Source organism: Pholcus phalangioides, unplaced genomic scaffold (assembly GCF_987345545.1).
Source record: "Pholcus phalangioides strain wild (caught in Gottingen) unplaced genomic scaffold, Ppha-v1.0 ptg000005l_1, whole genome shotgun sequence".
NCBI classification, from domain to species: Eukaryota; Metazoa; Arthropoda; class Arachnida; order Araneae; family Pholcidae; genus Pholcus; species Pholcus phalangioides.
In genome coordinates, this window is record NW_028301598.1 from 4,107,342 (window position 1) to 4,126,404 (window position 19,063).

A 19,063-nucleotide genomic window follows, 5' to 3' on the forward strand; every position below is an offset into this window, starting at 1 on the left:
TATGTGCGCTTAAAGCATTTTTTTTTAATTGTGCTTGGAGAAAACTGTGGGCTGGTTGCATTATTGAACGTGATTTTGAGGGGCTGTCGCAAGAATAAGAAGAGGTTGTGCCCTTCGGTAAGGACATGGGACTGGAGGTTCATGAGCCCCTCATTCACGAAATAGTGGGGGAAAATGGTCATATCCGCAGGAGAACTGATGAATCTCCATTGCGTGTCTCAGCAAGAGCTTATGCAAGGGATCTCGTCTGAGGAAGAAGAAGAAGAGAGAAATGGGGAGTCCTTTACTTGAAATGAGATTAAGAGACGTGTTGAACGTGGAATTCTGTCAAAACTTTGTGGAAGATAATCACCCCAAAAATAAAACTGTAGCAATGCTAGCAACAAATCTACCCAACGTTAGTGCGATTTCTCATTTCCGAAAGAACCAAAAAAAGAAAGAGGCAATAGCAAGTGTCGTAGATAGGGTTGTTTTTTAAGGTCACGCAAAAAGAATACACAAGAAGTGAGTCCTTAAAAGTCACCCTAAATTATAGTTTTCCTTTCTCTAGTCGTTTAGAGTGAGATGATTTGCAAACATTATCGTTATTGTTTATTTTTATGGCATTATTATATTTATTTCCATTATATTACACTCATGTCCATAAATTGAGAATAATGCCAGCTCCGGCAAATAAAGGTTCAGAAACAAAACAAACGTTACTTATTCATAAAGCTCATTTATTAAACAAAAGATAAAGAACAAAAACGATGGTGTATGTATTATACCATTCATAAAAACTAAAATTTTTTGCTCCCTGGAGTAATTGTAAAAAATATCTCCTTTACAAAAACTTTCTATTACATGGTTGGTATGATGGTTAATACATTGTATGTCTCCCATGCGATGAAATACAGTCCGTACAACGCCTAGGCATGCTGAGTATCAAATTATCGATCTGATCTTGGGGAAGATCACTCCACTCAGCAAGCAATGCTATCCGAAGTTCCGGTACACATGTAGGAGGTGGTTGACGGGCTGCAACTCGTCGGCCAAGCATGTCCCACACATGCTCTATCGGATTCAAGTCAGGTGAAAATGCTGGTCATTCCATACGGGTTATATCCTCAGATTCAAGGCATTCGTTTACGATGTTTTGCTCGGTGAGGACGGGCGTTGTCATCCATAAGCACAAATTCTGCGCCCATGGCACCCCTAAACAAACGCACATTTTGTTCCAGAATGATGTCCCGATAAATTTGGGCTTTCATGGTTCCGGTTTGAACATGCAGATCTGTTCTGGAACCCAGTATAATTCCACCCCAAACGAGCAATGCTGCACCACCGTAACGGTGTCGTTCAATGATGTTGTCTTGGTGGTAACGGGTACCTGGCGTTCTCCATATGAAAGTCCGACGTGAATCAGGCTGCAAGCTAAACCTGGACTCGTCGGAAAACATCACACAAGCCCACTGTGACGATGTCCACACTGCATGTTCTCTACTCCAGGCTAATCGCTGCCGACAGTGAGTTGCCGTGAGCGGAACACATCTGACAGGCCTGCGAGCATATAGACCAATATCTCCCAAACGTCTGTACACGGTTTGCCTTGAAACTGTGGTACCCGTGGCTGCAGATAGATGATGAGACAGGTCGGATGCTGTGCTCCGTCTGCTTCTTTTGGCAGTTACTGCCAAATACCGGTCTTCATTCGGCGTTGTAACTCGGGGGCGACCTGTACTGTAACGTCTACTGACATTTCCGTTATCTTGGAATCGTTGCCAAAGCCTAGAGATGACACTTTGGGCAATTCCAAGTTCCTCGGATACTTCCATCTGAGTACGCCCACATCTCAGGCGGCCGATAATTCTACCACGTAAAAATCATCCACATGCGTGTGTCATAACTATTCGCTTATGGCACTGAGCGCCTTACAGAACTCTTGTGAACAATTTCACTTCTTTGCCACCATTCCTTATATACCCCCCCCCCCTTACACTCTCGTCATTGTGACGTACTATCGGCATCATCTGGTGGCTTCCAGAAATTTGCATATCATTCTTGCAGATGTGTGTGATAATTCTACAGGTGAAATTTTTACTTTAGATTTCGATTTCCGTGTGATTCTGAATTATCCTTAATTTATGGGCATGAGTGTATTTTGCATTATTCGATGAATGACGTTTTTACTAGTAATTTTCATGTGAATGAATAATTGTGGAACGAATTACCCAAGTTTCCATTATTTCCTATAAAGAAGTTTGAGTCGAATAACGAGCAATTCGGATAACGAGCACGTTGGCGGAACGGATTAAGCTCGTTAACCGAAGTTCCACTGCATAATGAACAACACATCGTGAATTTCTTCTTTTTATTTGTTCCGCATCCGGTCCTTCGAAGCATTAAGGAAATGCACATGGATTGTACATGAAATAATGACGTCATGTGCCTCTTCCGGCCAAAGCAAAATTCCAAGTCGCGCGTTTCATGTATTTTCTTTACACTATTTCTATTATAAGACGGGCCAAAAAATCTTCCATAACAAGACAAAAGAGACTCGTCTTTTATGTTAAATACCTACGTTATACACTCGCACAATATTCTTATTGTCTTCCCTCCGGCATATAACTTGCATAGGCAACCTCCACGTTTTTTTGTTGTTGTTATGACACTTGGCGATGAAATATAAATAGGTGGCGCGAACATAGGAAACAGGCCTATTTTATGTCAGTATAGGTAGATAGTCGCTGTCACGTGAACATAAGAGTTTATTGCGATTGTTTCGCATTGTGCGATCGGGTCTCAGTTTCAATTTACTAAATACAAATACGAAGACCACAACATGAAAAACAAAAAACCCCAACGAGGTGACAAAAAAGATACCTTAGAAGTTATAGTTATCGAGAAAATACAGCAAAACCCAAAAAAGAGCTAATACTAATAAATTATGGAAAAAATACATAATACACTGTCCGTAAACAATTACGGTTGTCTTTATCTGAGTATCAATAACTTCTCCTCGATTTATCCCAACATGAATGCCGTATTTCTTTTTAAACGTGTCTGTTGTGGTAGAATTCACGACACCTGGGGGGGGGGGGGGGGGTAAGATTTTATAATTGCACTTTTAACTAGGAGTTGCTGTATTTTAGAAATATATGACACCCATATTTGTTTTGTTTTTTTCAGCCAACATCGTTGGGTATTCTGCCTGTTGTGGCCTTGTATTTATTTTCTGAGGGGGCGTTCTATACTTACTTTAAAAAAATACAAAAATCAGTTTATTATTTTTATTGCGTGTGTTTCGTCTGATAAGTGAAATTTAGATCTTGCTCTGAGAAAACATTAGTAAAAAATTCCATATTTTTAAATGCAATACGAGGTATTTATTGAGACATTAAGGATGAAAAATTACTATGTTTTGGCGACTTATCGCTGTGTTGGCAAGTTTTCGTCGGCTCGAAAAATCTCCTATTTTTAGTGACCGTGCACAAATGACACAACTATTGGTCGTTTCATTAGGATCATTTTTTTTCATGTGTTTAGAAGATGAATTACTTTCATCGCTCACTGTGTTAGATATTTATCATTTTATCATCCCTCTTAGACAAAATTAATTTGAATTATAAAGAATTAAAGATCTAACCACTTTACGATCAAGGACGGAATATTGCGTCCAAATGCCAGTGGAAGAAATTCAAACAAGTTCTCTCCGTTTTCTTTCCTCTCTCCTCATCATGGCGGAGGCTTTTATGCAACCGTATGAAAAAAGTTGTTCTTTTTTACCCCCCCTTCCCCGTTTATTTCTGTATGTGATGTATCCTTCGACTATATACGAGGATGAGTCGTTAAGTAAAACAAATTGATATATCTTAAAGTAGTAACAAATAACTTTCAAAGAATGTTAATAGATGGCAGGATTATTCAGCTTTATGATATCAACTCGTAGCATTCACACGCATTCAGTTTTAAAATGGCGATGGTGCTCGATGATTGTACGATAGAGGAGCAGCATTTTTGTGGGGGACTTGATGCATAACACATTCACAAAGAAATGTTTCCTGTTTATGGGGAGAAATTTTCATATCGCTTAAAGCAGTGCGCAATCGGGTCGAGAAATTTCCGCAAGGCCACTCAAAAATTCGCGTGAAACAGCGAAGCGGACGTCCCATTTTGACTAGAACAGAACCAACAGTGCAGCAGGTTATGGAATTGGTTCGGGCTGATTGGCATACAGCTCGCCTAACACAGGAGGCAATTCAAAAATTTGGTCGGAAATTTCTTTAACTTCTTATCCCAGAGTGATTTTCATCTGTTTAGTCCACTAGAAAAAATCAACTTGGAGGCAAACTCTTTGCAAATGATGAAGAGGTTCAAGATGAAGTCCTAATGTGGCTGAGACAGAAACCCAAAGAATTTTAAGCAGCTGGTATCGAGGCACTGATAAAACGATGGGAATAAGTGCATAAATATTTGGGTTGTTAATAAATGGAATAGCTTACCCCCGGAGGTAGTAAATTGTAACACAATTGGCACGTTTAAAAAGAAATACGATAGACATGTTGGGGTAAATCGAGAAGCTCTATCCATTCTTAGAATAAGACAACCATAAGTATTCTTTATGGGCATTGTATAATATTTTATCATGTGTATATATTGTTTATAATTTGTGTTAATTGCATTTTTAATTGGGTTGCTGTATTTTTGAAACATATGACATCCATATTTTTATGGGAATCTTTTTCTCAGCCACCTCGTTGAGCATTTTGCCTGTTGTGGCCTTGTATTTGTATTTGTGTTGAGAAATAAAAATAGTTTTGAAGTGGTTGTCATTGTAAGTTATTTTTTTAATTACTTTTTGTGAGTTACTTAATGACTCCCGTACATGTATACATATAAGAGCGAAAGAGAACAGATAGGGTGAGGATGAAAAGAGAAATCTACTTCGTGCGTACGCTCCATACAAAATACAATCCATTTGGTTTTTTTTTCTTCCTTTTTTTCTGCTTTTGTTTTTCCTTCTTTTCCTTTTTCTAACGTGCGGTTAGGTTACCATATTTATCGCCGATTCGTCAAATAGAGGTTATCCGAATTTCTGGCCAATAGCTTGTAACGAAGAGGGGGGTGGGTGATTACTCAACCTTCTCAGGACCAAGAAGTGAAACAAAAAAGCATACTGTTGTTCTAAAATGTCTCTTCGGCAAGATAGAAGCAAATGCAGAAAACGTTTGTGGTTTCAACTCCAAACTACTGGATGATGTGCGGAACGCAAACGAAGAGATGGTTTTTCGTTGCGAAACAACTTGACACTGGAAAGACTTTATTATTAGAATTATTATAAAGCGTGAAAAAATATTTTTCTTTTTAGTCACAATGATAATAACATTTTTTACAGAATTTTGCACTTTGAATACAGTTTATGAATCACTGACGATGAATGTTGGAAACCTCAAAGCAAATATTTCCATGAATTGCATTTCAAAATATGGAAATTTTTTGCATGTATAACTTTTCGGAGCAGACCCTAAACTTCACCGATAGCAAATATTAGCATAAGGAGATTGTGTATGAAACATTATTTTTTATAACCCCTTCAAAAATTATGACATTTTAAGACACAGTGTGTCATTTGAAAGAGGAAAATGTGACTGGAAATATGTTTACAAAGTCACTGGTAGCAGAGATATCAGCTGAGCATACAATTCGGGACAGCGTGTGTAAAGAATTAAAACTACATGACTGATTAATCCCAAACATTCAACGATGAAGGAGATTAAAAACGTTTCAGGATAGCTATGAAAAGCATAATGGTGATAGTGTTACACTGAACGATTGCAATTAATCCTAAACATTAAAAGATGGCAATTAATCCTGCACTTTAAACAATGTCTATCAATCTTGAACATTGAAATTATGGTGATTAATGATGGCTATTATTCTTAAACATTGAAATTATGGTGATTAATGATGGCTATTATTCTTAAACATTTTATGATGGTTATTCTTCTTACATTTGATGATTGCGATTAATCTTAAACAATGGAAAATTGTCTTATACATTGGCCGCTGTGGTGGTCGAGTGGTCATAGTGACGGACTCGCGTCGCGAGGTTTCCGGGTTCGAATCCCGCCGTCGCCGCAGTGGTGGTCGGCTGAAGTTGATTTTCTGTGGTTCCCAACTTCAAGGTGAGAATGCGAGCAGATCTTCATTTTAAAAAGTCTCGCCACAGAGAAAAACAGACCTACAAACAGTATAAATGTAATTCAATCATAATAAATCGCTCACTTCACTTCTGAAATATAGATAGCAGCACTGAAAAAAATCAAACACAACACTACATGCGCACTCAGGTACACACGCAGTTACATACCCGGCACAACTCACTAGGAAGTAAATTGCCCATAGATGGTGATAGACACGAGTTGCGCTCGGTTTGAAAGAAAGAAAAAGAAAGTCTTAAACACACACATTGAACAATGGCGATTAACGTCGGCTATATTGATCTTCATCAACATTCGATGATTGTGATTAATCTTAAACATAGAAGAATGACGATTGATCTTGCGCATCGAACGGTGGCAATTAATCCTGAATATTGAACGATGGCTGGTGATCTAAAATGATGGCGATTAACTATGACTATTATTAATGACTATTCTCAAACTACTGAACGATGGCCATCAAAAATACACCAGGATGACCACAAAAGAACACGATAGTGATTATTTAAACACAGCAGTGGGGGGTATTGTTGAAAAGTCATCATCGCTGTATCTCAACCGCTACCGCAAACGGATGGCACGTGTACTGTGAAAATTGCAAGACCACGTGTTTTCATGGAGCATTTGCATCCTTTTTTTTTTTTAACTTGCCTTAAAATCCTGTCTATGAATTCACTACATAATTTACGTTATATATTTCGTAACGTCAGCTCTTATCAAGGGGTAAATGGTGACAAGGCATTCACCCATCACCTCCTAGAGATAGAAGGCCTCTGCACTGTTTGCCATAAACGTCATTCAGACTACCTAGCAAGTTTGCCACATTTTGAAACACAGCATCCTTTTTCGTTTCTTCTTATTTTGGCGTAGAATCTTCCTGATTGGCTCACAAATACCGCATAGTCATTGGATGTGGGGCATAGAAATCGCCAATTCTGAACCCGATCATTTCTTTTCCTCCCAACGATGATGGAATTTTTTTCCCCCCTGAATATTCTGAGGGAAAATGGACTGCTTACTGACGTCACAAGCTGAGTGCGGAGGCCTTCTATCTCTAGGAGGTTCTGGTTCACCTGAGCAATGTTTAACATATTTGCTAGCCACTCACGGAACTGCTGGCAGGCATTTGCTACAGTGTCCTCGCGACCAACAGATTGAAAATTCTTGGTGTAGCCTACTATACACGACAGGGCCGCCCATACCAGACGCGGGGCCCGGTGCGAAAATAATAGCAGGGCTCCTTATCCCCCATTTTTATCCGACAGGAGAATCAAAAATTCAGAAAATGAAAATCATGAAAATTCTGAAAAAAACCACAAGAAATAATAACAGAATTGGTGAAAATTCAGTATAAATGTGAAAGAAATAGTTTCGGAAGTGAGATCCATAATTTCATAAATGAAAATTCAGAATTTATTTTAAAAAAACAATTCCAGGTATGGTGGAAATAGTGGAAATTCATAATTTATGAAAGAAATTGTTACTGTAAATGCGCCCCCCCCCCCCGCAAACGCGGGACTACGCGGACTGAGACGCCCCTAACATGGCTCTGGTACACGAACCTCAGTACCGACCCCAGTCTAAACTCATATTGCTGGTAAGATAACCCTCCGTTCTCGAATTATTTCCAGTTAAAAATGGCTTTCCATGTATCCTCTTCTACGTTCTTCTGAACATGGAAGAGAGATGGCAGTAAATAACAAGCATTCCTCAGAAATAAGCTTTACAATAGGAACACAATACGACGTGCACCAATTCGTTATAAATTCCTTACAGGAAGGAATATGAGGTGAGGTGAGGTGCATGTGTGGCTTCGATCGTATCAGCTCTGTTGATACGATCCCCCCTATCGACACTAAACAGAAGTGAAGAGGTTCACGGCCGTGTATCATCCTACGAGGGAAAATCGACGGGTATGATATTTGTTACCATTCCCCCAGTCCCGTATGGCCCATGAATTTCGAGGACACCCCGGTATATACAGATTCTGATCTTGTGAATACTGTAATGAGCAATTGAAGTGCTTGTTTCAGAAACGCTATAACTGATAAAATTTCGAAATTGAGTTAATGCCGGTTTCTCGTAGTTAATTGACTGATGCTTCATTTGGTGCAGGAAACCAAACTGATATATTGTACACCCCCCTTTTGCGTCCCTGAAACATTCGTTTAGTGCAGAAACCCCACAAGGGACATCATTAGGGTGATTTCTGAGTTAAAAACTTGTAACAGCGTCATTGGCTGGTTTTATGAGATCTATAGCCATTGGATATTCTATCAGCTAGCAGTAGAAGGTGCTATCTTCGCATCAGCCAGCTGTTAAAAACCTTCGTATATAGGGATTTAGGAACCTTTAGTATTAGGAACCTTTGTATATAGGATTTCGATATCCCTATTCCAGTCGCCTTAATGAGATCTAAAAGGGTCACACAAGTTGTTTCTAATTATTCTGCGTTTCGAAAGTTTGTTTTGAGGGTTCCAGTGATTATTTTCCGTTCCCTGTTTTCAAAGTTTAATAAAGAAATGTCTAGTGAATCGCACTCAGACGTGGAAACTTTGAAGAAAATGAGAAAAGCTGTCGTTATACCAGGTACGTACAAACGTAATCTTATATATAAATGTGAAACTATGTATGTCTCTCTGTATGTATGTTTGTTCTTCAGGGGCCGTTCAAGTATTACGTAAGCAAATTTTTAGCCATTTTTTACCCCCCCCCCCCTTGTCAGCAAAATTTCGTCATCAGCTCTGCCCCTCTGAATCCAACTCATATTTTCATAAAGGGTGGTTGATGACGTAAGCATTATCCAAACCCTCCCCTCCCCCCTTGTCATCAAAAGTCAGCAAATAGGAAACCCCCTCCCCCCCGCCCCATCGATGATGACGTAATACTTGAACGGCCCCTTATACAAATCTACAATTTTAGACCGATCGCCCCAAATTTTGCACATATGCCAAACAGGACCGGGATTGAACCGTAGGCTACATTAAAAGTTTGTCAGAGCAGGCCAAATGCCCAAAACAGGCAAAAAAAGAAAAAAACCCTTCGGGCAACAATGGTTCTTGGGCCCCAATAGTCACTTTCAGACTGATTACTTCGGTTGTCGTGGTTCCCTAACAATGCGTTTCAGACATGCACATGCCTTTAGAATGGTTTGTTTCTTTGATGCTGCCAGTTCATTCCTGTATAATGGTTTGTCACTTTTTCAATCCTCCCAATAATTGCATAAAACCCGGGAAGCGCCGGGCATTTATGCTTGTGTAATATAAATAAATCACGAGTTTGTGTAATATAAATAAATCACGAGTTTGTGTAATATAAATAAATCACGAGTTTGTGTAATATAAATAAATCACGAGTTTGTGTAATATAAATAAATCACGAGTTTGTGTAATATAAATAAATCACGAGTTTGTGTAATATAAATAAATCACGAGTTTGTGTAATATAAATAAATCACGAGTTTGTGTAATATAAATAAATCACGAGTTTAGAGCAAAGAATATGCCTCTTACACAGGTAAGACAATCTCACTCAGACAACTTTTCTAGACAAAATCAATAATTGCAAATGTTCCGCCAAGTGTTTCAAACTTGGCACCAAAGAAGTTCTGAGTGAAATTTGGAGTAATTTCTATTAAATGTGTTTAAAGCAAAAACATGCAAAATAAAGTATCTTTGGAAAGTGGTGGCGATGCGCATACATGAAATCCGTCAACTCCGACAAAACTTCAGGAAGAAGCATTCGAAAGGAGAAAAGACTCCCATTTAAAATATCTATGTACGACTTTGACTTTGTCTTCAGCCATAGTTTCACTGAAAAGAGAAAGTCGAGACGTTCATTAATGACGCCTCACTACGTCAACATTTTCTTTGAGAAACACCACTCGCCCTCCTGAACCGCCAACTACGAATACCTTCCCTGCTATGCAAATCCCAATCAACAACAAAAAAATTGATAACCTGCAAAAGCTTGCTGAATATACCACAGGCTATGCTGAATTCTACAGCATGATTGTGAGTTGGCCGACATCTCAAGTTAACCTCTTCGCGTAAAATCTGCTAGTGATAAATTTGAATGATCTGTATTAGATGTATAGGCGATAAATGTGGTAGCCTTGCTCCACATTAAAAAAGGGAAGAAAGGGAAAGAATAAAAGAAAGAAAAAAAAGAAATGAGAGTGGGGAGGAACGGTACAGAGATGATTGTATAAGAGAGTATTAGCGCAGTGCCTTGTTTTTTCACCCTTTTCACCCTCACCAACCAACCTGTTATGTAGTGGTTTTTTCTATTTGTCCTCTTACTCACTTCTATGTGCAGCATATACAAATACAACGCCACAACAGGCAAATTGCCCAACGACGTGGCTGACTTAAGAACATCATGGATCCCCGAGCCATTTTTTGGAGGCCCTACCTACTACTGCTACACCACAAATGCACCCCCCCCCCCCGCGGAACCCCCCAACGAATCAGTAGATGCGGGAATGTGCGTGTACGTGTAGTGCAACCTGACGTGAAGTTTGTTTCTGTTTAATGTTTGTTATGTGTAGTGCTGCCATCTGCCACCAGTTTTTCTAACTATGAGTGAAGTGTTATGATTGAATGATTTATCGTTGTAGGACTGTTCTCTCTGTGGCGAGACTTTTTAACGGGGAGATCGGCTCGCATTTGCGCCTTGAAGTTGGGAACCACAGAAAACCAACTTCAGCCGACCACCACTGTGGGGTTCGAACCCGGATCCTCGTATCGCGAGCCCGTCACTATAACCACTCGACCACCACAGCGGCAAAAAAGTGCAGTTATCTGGAGGTGAGTGGGTTTGAACCCATGTACCCTGAACTCTTTCCATCTCTAACTCCGTATCTTACCAACCCACCACCACAGTAGTCGATATATAATAGAAGGGTTAGCTCGCTCTGAGAAAGATACGTTATATATATATGTGTGTGTGTGGCAAGGGATGCCGTGGAGAAGGGGGGGGGGGGTAGACGAAGCTGAGCAGAACCGATGCCATATCGTTATCTTAGTTGCTCGTTATCAGTTGATCGTTATCTGGCTGCGGTATCACGATGGTGGTGGAAACTGTGTCGGAAGTGAAATGAAGTGATGTATAATAGGATTGGGTGAAAAGGCCATGGAGTCGAAGAGATATAGTTGTTGACGGTTGAACGAGAGAGCATGTTGAACGCTGTGGTGTAAGCGTCTATGTAAATAAATGTGATTATAAATTATTCTCGTTGGCTCGAGTGTATACTTAAATCGTGATATGTCTAGGAGGCCAAGCGAAACAGAAACCACCAGGAGGGGGGGGGGACCCACACAATTTTGTTTCATGTGGTTACAATAAGTCTTCGCCATGAGGAAAAAAAGAGGTGGAAGAAACAGTCAGATATATATATTGAATTTATTCCACCGGTGTTTGGACGCAATATTGCGTGCCTGATTGTAAAGGGGTTAAAATAATAGAAGGTTCTTACTATATATATGCAGAGTAGTGAATGATATTACTGTACTTATGATTATTTCTATAAAATATCTGTAATTGACCAAAATAAAATTCAATTTTAGGAGCCGTTCAAGTATTACGTGAGCAAATTTTTAGCCATTTTTGATCCCCCCCCCTTGTCAGCAAAAGTAAGCAAAACTCTGCCCCCCCCCTTCCGCCTTGTCAGCAAAATTTCGTCATCAGCTATGCCCCTCTGTATCCTAACGCATATAACGGATCAGAGACGTCCACGGGGAGGGGGGCATAGGGGCTCTTGTGCCCCCTTTCACAATCAAAAATTTATTTTTTAATGCAAAATTATATATATTTTTTAAATTTGAAATTTCGGAAGACAATACCTTTATACGTTATTATAATCAATTTCTGTTAATTTCAATTTTATTTGAAGGTTACGATCTCAAAATTTATCTTTAATAAATTCATTGCGACACACCCTCCAAGCCATATAATGATGAATCGCATAAAGGCCCTTGGCCCGCGGACCAAATATGGCCCCGGGGCCATATCTGATGCGACCTGCCCTCCTCAAACCTAAAGTTGTAAGAAAATGAACTAAGCGGCACATCTACAGATCGCTTAAGTGTCCCGTGGTACAATTCCAGAACATTTTAGCGGCCCATGGCACATTTTCAGATCACTTAAATGAACCGGGACACAGTTCCAGAACACTTAAGTGATCCGTGACACATTTAGAGATCCCTTGAGTGACATGTGACGTAGTTTTAGAGCACTTAAGTGACCCCCCAGTGTAGTTCTACGTCACTCAAGTTACCCGCGGCACATTCTCAGATTACTTAAGTGATCCGTGGCACAGTTCCAGAGCACTTAAGCGGCTCGGACACATTTCCAGAGCACTCGAAGGATCCGTGAAACATTTAGAGATCACTAAAGTGGCTCTGTAGGACACTTATCAATAGGGGAGGTGTTACTTCAAGTGCCCACAAACTATCGAAAGGTTTTTTGTCATTTTTGGCGCACCGAGTAAGATGACATTAAAAACATTTCATATTCTCATAAAGGGTAGTTGATGACGTAAGCATTATCCAAGCCCTCCTCCCGTTATAGCGTTACAGTTATACACCTCTCTTCTTTTTGGGGGGTAAAGCAATAAATCTTTCTCTTTCCTTATATTTTTCGTCAAAATAAAATACTACGGCGTGTCGCCATTAGATGTCGTCAAGATTTCATCATGTCTCGAAAGACCTTGATCAATTTTCTAGAGAGCATCTTCTTCTTCTTCCTCTTCTTATAAATGTATATTGTAGAAGAGAAAGAGAGATATATATACAGATAGATGTGTCGCAGTAAATAACTCGCCGTTAGAATTAATCTCTTCCCTTCAATCCCACACATTCGACATAAAGCAAGTCATTCAATTCTACGAGTACATTCTCAAACGGGGCTCGTTTCAGCATTAAAATATTTATTCATGGTTCGAGACGTGGGACCCTCCGGAGGCGGGAAAGTCCATCAGGCCCGTGAAAGGTGTTCCGGTAGAGAAGCATTAATACAACGCAGAATATGATAAATACAGGTGTCCCTCGCTTTATGCGATTTTTAAAGTTGATTTTAGGAATTCCAACCAGCATAATAAGGCTTGGAGTTTAACTTTAATCCTGGAAATGGGCTTGAAAATTAAACACATAACACATAGTGAAATCTTTTGACAACGAAATACGTTGAATTTGATGGTGTAGCGACAAGGAAAGGGTCTCAAGGTGACGTCTTCAAAAAGATTTGAGAAAATTACCACTGATTCTACTCATCTCTTCCCCTTCGCTTAATTGGCAAGAAATTCGAATGCTCTCTATTTGACGAATCGGCAATAAATACAGTAACCTTGTGTCCTAACCTAACCGAACATAAGAAAAAGGGGAAAAAACAAATGAAAGAGTAAGACAGATAAAAGGTGATGAAAATGTAGGCACAAAGTTAGATTTCTTTTCACCCTCACCCTACATGTTCTCTTTCACTCTTATAAGAAAGATACATCATATATAGGCTGACCATATTTCCTCGAGAGAAATACGGGACATCGGGATTCCAAATACGGGAAAATACGGGACATCGCCAATTATTGCCAAAAACGATGCCAAAACCAAACAAAGTTGCCAAATATTGTTGAAAAACGGAAAAATCACAATGGCGGGAAATGATGCATTACTGAAAATTGTAGTGGATTAAAATGTATTCCACGAAAAAAAAAACGTTTACCAAGGCAAATGTGGGAGATTAATATCCCATATATAGTTGTAACTATCATAAAATAATTTATGAGTTGAAAAATAATTTCAATCTTCGACTTCAATAAAGAATAAAAATTCAAGTAGGTGTCGTGTGAAATACGGGAAAAACCGGGACACTTTTGCCAAAAAGTCGGGACGGCCAAAAAAAGAGAAAATACCGGGACTGTCCCGGGAAATACGGGACGTATGGTCACCCTAATCATATATGAAGAAAAAAAAAAATCAGTATCAGGGTCTAAAAAAACCAAAAGGAAAACAAATTTTAAGACATTACAACAAAGCTTCAGGATGATCAGGAGAGAGGAAAGGAAACAGAATCAGCTCGTTTGAATTCGTTCCACTGTCGTTTGGACGGAATATTACGTTCTTTGATCGTAAAGTAATTAAATATGTATGTACAAAAATATGAAAAAAATCCGATGGAATCATTGTAGGTCACTCAAAAAAATTTGTAGATATTAATATTTTGAAAGCCAATAGAGGTTAAGGATGAGTTCAAAAACCCCGCAACCCTAGAGTGTTAGAGTGGTGTCATTCAAACAACATATGATCAAGTACAGCACAAAGAAAGGGAAATACTAGTTTTTCTAGAACATAGCAGCCGGAAAAAGAAAGGAAAAGAAAGTGAAAAGAAGTTCTTTTATATAGAGATAATCGCCAAGAGAAAGTGCAACAGGCGATGAGTAGCCAACTGTTATCATTTTAAATAATTTTTTACGCCTTTAATAACTGCGTTCCGCCACTAATTTTTGTTTTTATGTGCTTCTGGATGAATTTACTTAAACTTTTTCATAGTTTTTTGAGGACGACGACACCTTGGGACCCACCTTTCCTAGTGAGACAAATATGAGAGAAATTCTCAGCTACAACTCACTAAATTTCACTGATGAACAAAACAATTTTGGTAACACACTGACAATGCCATGAGAAACTTAATCCAAAAAAGAAAAAAAAAACGGTTCCGAAACTACAACTTTCAAATTAGCGAGAAATATGCGGAATTCTCTTGGTTTGCTACTGAAATTTCTATTAAGAGACGGAAGATGCTGTTTGTCCACTGAATCTCGACTGTTTCATTAAAAAAGGCGTATCAGCCTAAATCATACCAGGCTCTTCAGGAAAGAAAACATCAACACACTCACTAGAATCAATCAGAAGTAATGAAGACGGAAAAAGTATTAATTTAATTCATTCATATTTTGACTAAATTCACGGGAGTCATTCATACAAGTTTGAATAATTTATTCATTAAAACAAAAGTTCCTTTGCTGTTGGGATCAATTTTTTAAAATCTTTTTGAAGTAAAACCAACCCCTTCATCCCTATATCTTTCCCGTGTTAAATTCAACTCACTTTATGCGATTTCGTCTTACGGAAATATTTATTTTGCGGAACCAATCGATCGCGTTAAGCGAGGGATGGCTTTACCTAGTAACCAATCGCGAACATCTCGAGTATCCCCCCCCTCCCCCCATTTATTAATCATCAATTACTCGAGTCCCCAGGTGACTTGCAGTGACTTCTAGGAACTCTCTGACTAGGCAATGATGAAGTTGCTGTAAACATCCTGCCCAATTCACTAATGCCGATCTTCTCACCACAAAACACAAGTTTGAAACATAAAATTGCTGTGAGATAAGATAAATGGCTTTTTTCTCAGCCCGAGATATCAAGGAAACAGTTATTTTCCGGATATCTCACTCTAAACCGTCCCACCCGGGGGCCATTTCCTGAAGTTAAGAGAGACTACTAATGCCTCTACTTCAGCGCCTCGCGCCACAGGGCGTGAAATAAGGAAGACAGGGTCATGTCTCCAGTGGTGTAGATAGTAGCATGCTTGCCCGGTATGCAAGAGGGCCTGCGTTCGAGTCCCGGCGGAGACGTGATGACTTTTCTTTTCGAGTTCATCTCAGCATCATATACGGAAAATAACTGTTTCCTTGATAAAATTGCTGTGTGTTCAGTCTTTTTTTCAGTCGTAAATCACTGGGAAATGTGGTCTGATAACCAAGGTCAAAAATCTTGTTACATAATGTTATTCAATGTATTTAAGAAACTTAGTAGAGAAGAGACAAACCATCGAGCAGTTTGATTGGACATCAGCTAGAGGCCTAACCGGGTCATCGGGCCCCCCCCCCATCTCATTTTGAGCAAACGTACTATTTACACATCTTAAAACCGCACATGCACCTCGTAAACATTCCAACATGTACCAATTCGTTAGAAGTTCCTCAGAGGAATATGGACGAGGTACATGTGTGGTTCAGTAGTCAATAAAGTGTTCTGGAAGTGCGCTGCAGGTAACTTGAGCGATGTGGAACTGCCCCACAAGCCGCCTGTGCGCTGGAACTGTATTGCGGTTCCAGCGCACAAGCTCATTATCACTCCTACTTGAGTGATCTGTTAATGTTCCGTGGCTCACTTAAAAACTCTAAAACTGTGCCAAGGGGTCACTAGGATAGCCTGTAAATATGCCGCGGGTCCTTTAAGTGATCTTTAAATGAGCGGCGGGTCACTTAAGGGATCTATCAATGCCCCCCCCCCCGATTCATTTTTAAAAATTAGATTTTATGTCGCAGGCCAGATCGCATGACTCCGACGGTCATATTTGTCCCGCGGGCCATGGGTTGAGCACGTATGCTCTAACATATTTACGTTGTCAGCATTGCGCTGGCTTCGTGTTCTTGCTGTCATCTTTCACCTATATTTTGAATCAAAGACGGTAAATGCTTGAATTTCCCATGTTACGGGTCTGCCTGCTCTCTGCGTAGAGACTTCTTTTCAAACGAGAGACCGGCTCGAATTCGGAAAACCGCAGAAAACGTGCTAATCATACAGGAAACGACAGAGAGAAATGGACAACTTACTGAGGCAAGTGAGGAATGATCCGGCCAAGAGAGTCGTCCTCATGCCGAACTTGTGCAGGAACAGCGTGACCGGATAGAAGAACGGTATGTACGCAATGTAGTAGACCAGCGACGTCCAGTTGAGATCGAACCGGCTGATGTTGTAGTACGACATGAGTATGTCCTCGATGACGCTGTATTGTATCCACTGCATAGCGTTCAACATGGAGCACGTGGAGAAAAGCAGCAGCATCCAGAATCTCCTCTTGTACAACTTGAACTCCTCTGTTTGTTCTTGCCGTTGTACGGACAATCTCCGCGGATCCTCCGCGGCTAACATAGTTCGCGGTGATTATGTTGAGATGACGACGACGACACAATGTTGATGTTGCGGGACATGGGAGGAAACCGACGAGCGGTCGCGGATAAGAGCCGACATCAAGACTGGACTCCCTTTAATGAGCGTCATCATCTTTATGAGGACGGTGGTTTATTGTTATTGCAGCCGTCGGCTCATCTCTTCTCTCTGCTTTTCGTTTTTTTCTTCTCTGTTTTTCTTCCGCCCGCGTTTATTTTTGTAACGTTGCCATTCGGAGAGGACGTAATTGTCCGTCGTCTGCTAAAAAAAAAACAGGTGTCCAATCTTCATTACGCGGCTGTGCTATTTTGTTGGAATAGAGACGGCCTTGGTCGCAGTTGAATCAGACATTTTTTTCAGTTGTTTGTTCCGATGTTGGCTTTTCTGCTTTTGGATGTGTTCGGATGAAAAAATGAAGCTCCAAAAGAAGAGAAGATGAATGAAGTAGTTATATTATTAGATTCATTGTTCAATAGATGGCAGCACGTGTGGTACAAATCATTTCATTACTTTTTTTTTACTAATACAAACAAAATTCCACAACAGGCAAAATTTCCCCAACGAGGTGGCTGAAAAAATTAAATTAAGCATTAAATTATCATTGTAAGTATATATATACATAAGGTATGTACTCGCTTTGACTATGGGGTATTCAATTATATACGCCGGATTTTTGCTTTTCTTCTATGCACATTCGCAGCATCACAGCCTCCAAGAGGCGAATTAAAGTCCCTTTGATGTACTGACCATCCATGGGACCGTCTTCCCAAGTTCGATGCTCGTCTAGTAGAGGGGTGCGCAACCTCCGGACTATGTGCCAAATGCGGTCCGCCATTCGGTCCACGAAAGGGGATAGGATAGAAAAGTGCCAGTACTTTAGGCTAACCATAATCCTTCACAAAAATGTAGGAAATAGGCATTCATGCGTGCTTGTGGGCAGTGGAGAATGACCGGGCAAAAGTTCTTCGTCGGTTGTGAGCAGTGGAAGACAGGGCAGGACCTTGGTCTCGGATGTAAACTGGTTTGACCCTGTCAATGCTTATTTGATCAGAATTTTGTAGACCTTTTCTAATCTTGAAAGCACCTGGAAAGGTCAACCAGTGTTGTTTGTGAACATTGACAGGGTCAAATTGACAAGGTCAAAAAACAGGGACATTTTTGCAAAATGTCGGGGTGGCCACAAAAACAGAAAAAAACCAGGACTGTCCCAGGAAATACGAAACGTATGGTCACATTAGTCATACTTAACAGTCCTAAATGTTGCTAGAGTTTCAGTCATTTCAGGGAACTCGGTAATAGACAGAGTCCCTGCAACACCTGTAGGGACTCGGTCAAAGTCGAACAACGATGGGAGTTGGTTTTGATCACCTGTTCATCTTTGTCCGAGTACTTATAACAGCACCATGAGAATGAACCTTTTTTTTTACGCATGGTATGCAACGAAAATTTTTCAGACAACAATATCAAGGTTCACGAATTTCCAGCATGTTCCTTCCTGGGAAAATTGCATCCGGTCATCCGGTTTCTAGCGACCTCACAGCTGTGATGTCTCAGAGAAACGGTTCGCGATTTCAAGGGACCTAACAAAACAGAGCCGACTCTGACCAGACGGGGCTCTGGTGGGCAAGGCGACAATCCATCGGGGCGACTCGTCCACGCTGTCCATTGCGTGGATCTTTGGACGTCAAGCGATATCTCTTTGGCATTGATGGTGTTGCCAGGGCCGGTACTAGAAATTCTGCCGCCTGATGTGAATATTTTGCCCCCCTTAAGATACGGCAATCTGGAAAGAATTTTCTTTCTTCTCCTCTATTACCTTGATACAGTGGTTCCCGAAGTGTTGGTCATGACCCCCTTGGGTATAAGGGAAGGGGTAACGTTGATGATTTAAGATGCGAAAGAATTTCC

The 19,063-nt window shown here is 40.2% G+C and overlaps 1 protein-coding gene across 1 annotated transcript in view; it reads right to left on the bottom strand.

The window, feature by feature from the left end:
- The window catches only part of LOC149085751 (choline/ethanolamine transporter flvcr2a-like), a 42,580-nt gene extending 25,204 nt beyond the window's left edge, over nucleotides 1–17,376 (bottom strand). The window contains exon 1 of the mRNA XM_089232149.1: nucleotides 16,819–17,376. Within this exon, the coding sequence (XP_089088275.1) occupies nucleotides 16,819–17,137 (319 nt within the window). The 5' untranslated portion in view covers nucleotides 17,138–17,376. The remainder of the gene's footprint in view (nucleotides 1–16,818) is intronic.
- Nucleotides 17,377–19,063: the final 1,687 nt, after the last annotated feature.